Source organism: Limulus polyphemus, unplaced genomic scaffold (assembly GCF_000517525.1).
Source record: "Limulus polyphemus unplaced genomic scaffold, Limulus_polyphemus-2.1.2 Scaffold155, whole genome shotgun sequence".
NCBI lineage: Eukaryota > Metazoa > Arthropoda > Merostomata > Xiphosura > Limulidae > Limulus > Limulus polyphemus.
Genome location: NW_013665765.1, coordinates 808,809 through 817,719, shown reverse-complemented (window position 1 = coordinate 817,719; position 8,911 = coordinate 808,809). Strand labels below are relative to the sequence as shown.

Here is an 8,911-nt window from a genome sequence, read left to right as displayed (position 1 = left end):
CACCCACCGCCAACTCTTGGGCTACTCTTTTACCAATGAATAGTGGGATTGACCATCACATTCCAATGTCTCCATGGCTGAAAGTGCGACCATGTTCAGGCAATGGAAATTTAAGCCCATTACCTTCAGATTGCGAGCTGAGCACCTTAACCACCAGGCCAAAATATGAAATCATCAGTCTTAATTAAATAATAAAAACATTCTACTTAGTGTTTTTTATAAAGCTAAAATAATACACTTAAAACATTGTGGGTCAAAAGGCAGTGACAATGTGCAGTTTATTGATGATAATGGTTGTGTAAGGCATCCAAATACTCTATAAAATAAGATGACAAACATTATCTATTCTCAGATATTTTTCAATGGTCATATAAGCATCCTTACTATCCTTGTACCCAAACTGTGTTTTTTTTGCATGGTCACTGGAAAATAAAACTGTCCTTCTGAATATATAAATATAACTGCATAAACTAACATCTCTCTCATGAAATCTTTGATCTTCTAATGTTTCATTAGGTCATGTCTTGTCTTCTATTTTCAAAATAAATTATTACACTGGAAAATCTTTAGTGTTAGCTATATGTATTTTGTTTACAAATTTCAACTGATTTGGATTTTTGTCTTTCTAAATTTAATTTATCTCCTGCTCATAATTTTTCACTTTTATATACATTATTTTAATTTCCATTGAATACGTATTCAAACTCATAGTAATAAAAAAAATAATCATCCCACAACATTTCTTAAAACTTTGGTAGAAGGAATAAATATTTGTTATACAAGTCAGATAGATCTGTTCCTAACAGTGGACAATGTAATATGTACATATATATATATATATATCAATCAAACAAAAAATTAGTTATATAATGAAACTGATGCACATATAAATACTCAGGGAAAATAGACATCAGTTACAGATACATATTCAAACTAACTAGGGGAATGATATTAGTAACCAATACTTGAGTTATAATTCTGGACTAGAAACAAAGAAAGTGAGAAGTTTCTTAACTGGGGGAAATGCTAAAGTTGATATTTTCATAATCTGAAAATGTATTTCCGACAGATATTCACTACACACACACAGAAATTCTACTTCCCTCACATGTCTGCCTATGAGATTTGAATGCCATTAGCCTTGGACTAACTCCCATGTAAATTCACATTTTAACATGAACAATGTCATCATGAAACAATAGCCTTCCACCAATAGGAGGGTGACACAAACTCCATGCACTTGCACTCATGATAACTTCATTCTTAGATGAGGCAAGAAAAAAAAGTGTACCGGAAGTGGAGAGGATGGGTGGAAATGTGTGAAGAGGTGAATATCTATCGGAAATACACTTTCAGATTTGGAAAATGTTAACTTCTGAGATAATAACTCACCTCCTCACATAGAAATATTAGAATTCCATGCTGAAGTGGTGAAGGGACCAAGGAGAAATGAAACATAGATAAGCTCCCTTTAGAAAGTGCTCAAAGAGACAGCCATTGGAGTGTGACACCTGATGGCTGGGGCTTCATAGGAGCACACCCATGGGAGACCACATCTCCTCTTGACCAGAGTATACTCTTCACCCAAGACTGAAGGGAGGAAAAGGCAAAAGGGCCTGAAATGTTGCAAGGATGGGCAGGAGGTGGTCATGACCACTGAGCACCTGCAAACAAGTGGTCAGCAAGCCAATATACATAGTGTGGTTCAGGCTCAATCAGACTGTACAGTATGTGCTAACCTCAACTCTATTTTTTGGGTTGATTGAAGTATGGCAACTGGTGAAAGTTGAAATCCTGCAAGAGACAAAACAGCCAGATGGTGAAGATAATGAATGATAAATGTGTGGAGAGTCATCCACATGCGTGCCTGGAGGATCTCATGAGTGTGCAAACCAATGTGAAGGTTCCATTCAGGCATGGGAGTCATATGAGAAAGTTGGCAAAGAAAAAAGGAGCAGAACAGAGTTGAAAGGAGAGGGGATGAAAACACCCTGTGGTACTGCAAAAGGAGAATTGTAGTGGACAATGCCACCCAATAACAAGGAGTGTTAGAAATTGGAAACTCATGGTTCAAAAGTCACATAAAAAAGGCAAAAAGGAGGTTCATAGTAGGATGGCCAGGAGAAAAGTTATGTAGATGGCCACTTTTATTTACAGACAAAGTGGAAGGGCAATAGAAATGCAAGAAAAAAGAAGGCAACATGATAGGAGAGTCTGGTCCAATAAGCCAGACAAATCCCACATACAAAGACTGAAGGACAGCATCCCTTGATGAAAACGGAGATATGAGATTGAAGCAAGAGTGAAGGAACATTGGATATAGGAAGGAGGGTCTGGATGCCAACTAAAGAAGCAGAGAACGGCAAGGCTGAGTTGGCCAAAGAGGCACGCAGTAGAATTTGGAGAGTGTCATGTATCAAGGCAGGGACCCGAGCAGAAGTTGACGATGAGGTTAGGCATATAGAAAAAATTAAGACAATCCTGGCTGAGAGCTTCACCAACCAGAACCAGAGGAAGAGGGAGTCAGAAGAGAGGAAGATTGGAGTCAAGAGGAGTGGCAAAGGCATCTATGGGGTTGTAAAGAGGAGAAAAGGTTTTGTTTGTTTGTTTTGAATTTCGCACAAAACTACACGAGTGCTATCTGCACTAGCCATCTCTAAGTTAGCAGTGTTAGACTAGAGGGAAGGCAGCTAGTCATCACCACCCACTGCCAACTCTTTGGCTACTCTTTTACCAACGAATAGTGGGATTGACCGTCACATTATAATGGCTGCACGGCTGAAAGGGCGAGCATGTTTGGTGTGACAGGGATTCAAACCCGCAACCTGCAGATTGCAAGTCGAGCGCCCTAACCACCTGGCCATGCCGGGCCTGAGGAGAAAAGGAACAAAAAGAAGTGGAGAGAGAGACAATGGGAGAAAACATGAGAAATGTCTATTGCCAGAAATTGATACCAATGGCTGGTGAAAAGGAAGAGATGGGTACCCATAAAGCCAGATATGACAGGATAGCCACCAAAAAGAAGAGCAATGAACCAGACATTAAGTAAAAGAAGGAGAAGAAAAATAGGAAAGCCTGTAACCTGGAATGGGAATGGTAGGGGTAGACTGATCCAGATGAAGAACAGGATTCAAAAGACAAGGTTGAGAAAGAAAAAAACCTAGGAAGATAATAATGCAACTGTAGTCCAAGTCTCCAGCGAAAAATGAACATCATCAAAAATTTCTAGGTGAAGAAAGAGACCCCAATGAAGACCACATATACAAAAAAGAGGCAGGTGTAAAGAGGAACATAACCCAACAGCAGAGGAACTAAGTAAGAAGGAACAGAACAGAAGAAGTGAAACAGGCTAAAATGGCATACAGAAAGGAACAAACCTTGTCAGAAACCTCTCTTAAGTACAATAAAGTGATGGTATGTGCTGGTACAGGTTACCAGCTCAATGTTTTAGTGACGTTGCCACACGGCCACTCAAATAAATTAATGCTCCCACCTTGACTGACTCATTTGGTGGGAACAACAAATTCACATGACAATTCGTTTGCTGATGTCACATGATTCCTGCACCCTCCATCCACTCCTGTCAAATGAATCAGTCATGATGTGAACATCAATTTCATTGGATGTGTTTTCTGTTTTATAATACAATTTAGGGATGTTACACGATTGTCAAATTTTTGAATAAGTTACCGCAACTTGGAAAATGAAAAAAATCACAAGTTTCTTTTCACCTCCTGTGAATAAAAAAGCTAGAACAAGTTAAGAAATGACATAAAAAATGGAATTAACAGCATCAGTTTCTGTTCCTGTTTCATCTGGCATTAAAGAGCAAACTGAAGATGACTGACCTAGCTGCTGGACTTTGGACCAAAAAAATTATTTTTGCAAGAAATATGATTGGCTATATAATCGCAATAAGAAACTTGACTGTACATCGGCCCATAAAACTGGAACTCTCGGAGTCAAAAAAAAAAGAAAAAGGAATGAAAATATAAAGATTAGGCTAACAATGAGATAATCTACTTTGATGAAAATCGATGGCAACAGCTGATGTCTTTTCGAAAAAACTTTTCCATCACAAGGAAATTGCAGGACAAAAAGCCTGATTCTATGAGACAAAAAAGAGGAATGCACATATGAGGACTTATAGTGAAAAATCACATCTACAGAATTTGTATTGGATCTAGGATTGATGTGTGATGACCTTCAAAACGAGGATTTTTGCAAATGAACCTGATCATTATCCTGGCCAGAGCTTCGTTGATGACAAAAACTATTTTAGCACTTGTGTTTATCAGAGTTGTTGGACTGTCCTTCCCACACTTCGACCCTACAAAATATGTTGAGTCATGGTTACTTTGAGGATAACACTCAGCCACAGATACCAACAGCAAGCAATGAAGTCAGGACATTTTGTCAAATGAAAACTTGAGGAAAGTTTGGAATTTTCTATGAAACTCTAATTTTGGTACATTTTAATTTTTTAAATTCTTTAAAACTTAAAAAAATAAAGGGCATCTATAAATGTTAAACATTTTGGTTTTTATTATGTTTTTTTATTATAAACTTTTTTATTAAAAGTTTATCACAAATTGAATAGAGAAGGGGGAGGGGTGCAGGAAGAGTAATTTTTACAATTTATCAAGATATGAGTACTGGCATCTCTTTTTTTTTACAAAAAAAAAAGCGCTGGTGGTGGGAAAAGATTGAAGATATAAAAATGGGGAACCAGAGAGCAAAGTAGAAGGCAAGGGACTGAATCCCCAAGCAGGCTAAATTGATACCAAAGGCAGAGAATCTAGAAATGAAAGGAAGAATTCCTGTAAGTTGGGACAAAGAGTCACGAATGTGAGAGGGGCGAAACATGTGGGTGTGAGTGAGAAGCTGTTAGAAAAAGGAGACAGCATAAACCCTAATAACAAGAAAGGAGGAAAGACAACACAATCCCAAGAACTGGTTTCATGGAGTAAAAAATGGGCAACATTAAAAGACATTGGCAAAAGATAAGAAAAGGAACATACATGAGAATGATATCCAGAAAGAGACTGGAAGGTGAAGGTCATTCTTCGAATGGTAAGGCACTAACTAAAGCAAATCAGGTTAAATTCATAGTCCAATACGCTGTTCACCACTGAGGAGAAAGAACATTGGTTGAAGGGACAGGAGTGGGAGGTGTAGTGAGCATGTGGTAATCCACAACATGTTGAACAAAGGTTGCAATGTCCCCAACAGTTAACGAGACTTGAGAAGCTATAGAAGTAATAAGGTTTGTGTGAGTAACATCATCACTCACATGGGATTTAAGATAAAAATCAATGCTTTAGAAACAAAAGAAAAGTCAATGTAAAACAAAAACCAAAGTTTCATTGATGAATGCAAACCTCAAACTGAATTTAAACAATAAATTTGAACATCTTTATTCAAAGTAATGCCGAGGAAAAAATGAAGTTATCATGAGTGCAAGTGCATAGGGGAAGTTACTACACACAGAGGTTGTGTCATTTTCCTACTGGTGGAAGGTTATTCTCACATGATGATGCCATTGTGCAGCAATGCAGATCACATTAAACACATGAATTTAGGTAGGAGTTAGCTCAAGTCTGGTGGTATGCAAATCTAATAGGCAGACATGTAAGTGAAATAGCATTTCTTTGTGAAGAGGCAAGTTATCATCTTGCAATTATCCAATTTCAGCTGACCAGATGTTTGGTACATAATGTAATCGAATTGTTCCTTCTAAGCTTTGTTACTTCTTTTGGAATATGGTTCTAGTTACTGTATTTGTATTTATAGCAAAGGTACTAAGGTTATATGCCACTATCCCTGATGAAGCAGAATGTAAACAGGTAATCAGAAGTATACACCATGCATGATGAGGAACTTACTGTCACTCTTATAGTACACTAACAGCTTATAAGTGCAGAGACTATTTTGTGTTATTGCATGGAGTTAAATCCAGCTTGCCAGCTCCAAAATACAAAGCTCTACTACATTGCCAACCAATGTCTCTTGACTAATGATATGAAATATTTCTGAAGTTTCCCCTATTTACTTAAAAGTAATAAACAGTAAAACTTATAAAAAAAATAACACATTTACACTGTGTTTTACAAAACGTAAAAAAATCTGAGTTTGATATCTAAATAACTTTACACTGTTCATTATAGTAAACAAGTCTCATTTAGTTGAATTAAATCTTTTTCACTAGATGAAAAATTTATATTAATTTAAGAAACATTTCACTTACTTCAATTATTAAAATTTCTAAATACATTACAAACATTTCTATGTGATTACTAGAAAAAAAATTTATTTGTAAAATTTAGTGAATTTTATTGGAATATGTCTGATAGATTTGGTAATACTTTCTCATCAGCTATTGACAGCAAGAGTAATACTAAAAGAACTGATCTATTTTTTGTTTCAAATAGCTCTTCATTATCATCATAAGATGAGCATTAATGTAAACCATGATTACAAAAAAATGTTCTGAAATTAAAATGCAGGGTGTCTATAAAGTCTTTTTACAATTTAAAAAATTTATTACAAAGGCAATTGATAAGATATCTTAATCAGACTTGTTCTATTGTACTCAGTGGTTTTCAAAGTTTTTAATCACATTGCATTTTTGTGTTTCAGGCATCCTGCAGATTAAAGAGGTATCTTTTTGAATGAAGCCCTAAGAAATGGCTACTCCTCAAGAGAATGCACAATGTGTATCATGGTTTATTGAGACAAAATCGGATACGCAGACTCAACAAAACTACAGAACAAAGTATGGAAGAGATCCACCATCACGTCCGTCAGTTCGTGCAATGAGTACAATACAACAAGTCTGATAAAGATATCTTATCCATTGCCTTTGTAATAAATTTTTTAAATTGTAAAAAGAATTTATGGACACCCTGTATATCATAAGAATAATGTGTTATCTCATTTCTTTACATTCTTAAAGTATTTAAGGTTATACTCCATAGAAGTAATTTTCCATAACTATTCAGGGCTCGATTTTAAAGAAATTTTCAGCTTGTCGAACAATCCATCCTGTATCAGAGGTTGTCTGGGAGGCTGTGGTTGTCCAAAAACAAAAATAAACATATGGGCTTGATCAGATTGACTGAACTTGTATATGTGAAGTTTTGCATCATAATGTTTACTAAATCTGTCAAGCTTTTAGTATACATTACAAGTCTGTTGTACATAAAAATCATATGTTTTAATAAAGTATTTCTACTAATGATTTCCTAAAGATTAATAGAGCAACTTATGACATATTTGTATATTTATATGATCTGTAATTTAGTTTAGCATTAAAAATGTTTACAACATACAACATATGTAAGCAATTTAACATTACAACATATAAAACGTTTCAACACACGCATTAATTAATAGGCCTTAAAATTAACACTTTTGCTGTACATTTGTACATTTCTGTACATAATAATATTCTGTATTATTGTTAATTACTTAAACTAACAATGATTACTTACAAATAAGTTTGACAAGTTTTGGTAAAAGACCAACTTTTACCATAGCATTTCTCAGGTCAAGGTCAAAAGACAAATTTAGAAGTAATTTCAAAGTTACATTCAACAAATCATCATGATTAGAATGTACTAATCGAGCCACTTTCTCAACTATATTTTTTTCTGCCTGTAAAAGGAATAAAATGAGTGTTAATATCAGTAAAGTACAGCCATAGCTAAGAATTTTGCAATTTATTTTGTATTTAACTTAATTACTTAAAACTGAAAAAATTCAGAGACAGGCAAGGCTATAATACAATATTATAAGAATAAAATTGCATATTAAATAACTAACTATTTCATACAGTTGTTTCAACTATAATGTTAAACAAAACTGTACAGTTAAATTTTACTTGGAAATCTACCATCTCAATGTTACATTTTTGGATTTTTAAGCAAAATTAGATAAGTGTTAAAGAAACAAGCATATCAAGATTCTTAGATTAATTGTTTGTGTGACAATGGTGACATTATAACATCCTAACAAGGTTGCCATAATTCTTAAGGTGTGTGGTAAAGATGCTATCATAGCCTTCTCACTGGAAGCCTATGAAGAGCTAGTGATGAAAGATTTGTTAAAAATTATTATGTCTTATTATTATTTAACTTCATATAAAAAATAATCTACAGATTTGTTGTTGGTGCCATAAACTATTATATAAAATAATAATTGATATCTGAATCACAAATCTGTAAAATGTGAAACTATAATAATGATTTTCAATTCTTTTTTTCTAAAATAGTTGTAATTTAGGTATACTTTTATTTTCTTGTTAAAACATTTGTTACTAACTTCATGAAGAAACCATACAAAATATTAAAGAAATGTTTTACTTAAAACGTTAATTTTACCAACAATGCCAGTTATATGGAAACATTATGTAATTAATACACTACTATTATAAATGTATTAAATTTTCATGGGTCTTTAAACATATATCACAAATCGTACTTATTATAAGCATTCTTTATGATTAAAGCAGTGTAAATATTCTATGAAGCTTAATGCAAACACAATGTTCTATATAAAAACTTAGATTCTTACCATTTCATTCTTATTCTCCACAAAGATTGACAGCTTCTTGAGAAACGACACAACAAGAATCAAAAGTTCTGGTAAGTCTCTGTCCAAAGTTCTGAGGAGTAGTGATACTATGCCTCTGTTTACCATTTTCAATTCCACTTTAGTGTCTTCAGCAATATTTAGCAACAAATAGTAGGAAACTGCCATAGAAATAAGAAATACTGGGTAAAAACCAGTAGCATGGTGTGACACCAGAAAAAGTAGTGTATGATATTCAACTTTTGACAATAGGTCAATCAAGTAAACAAGTTGAAATCATAAATAATATTCAACGTTAAACTGGAACACAACTAAAAAC

At 34.3% G+C, this 8,911-nt stretch overlaps 1 protein-coding gene across 1 annotated transcript in view; it reads right to left on the bottom strand.

Annotated features, from left to right (window-relative positions):
* LOC106476392 (kinesin-associated protein 3-like) overlaps window positions 1-8,911 on the bottom strand; it is a 57,100-nt gene that overhangs the window by 20,457 nt on the left and 27,732 nt on the right. The window contains exons 9-10 of the mRNA XM_022381311.1: window positions 8,575-8,753; window positions 7,494-7,656 (exon numbers count right to left, since the gene is read on the bottom strand). Of these exons, the coding sequence (XP_022237019.1) occupies window positions 7,494-7,656; window positions 8,575-8,753 (342 nt within the window). The remainder of the gene's footprint in view (window positions 1-7,493; window positions 7,657-8,574; window positions 8,754-8,911) is intronic.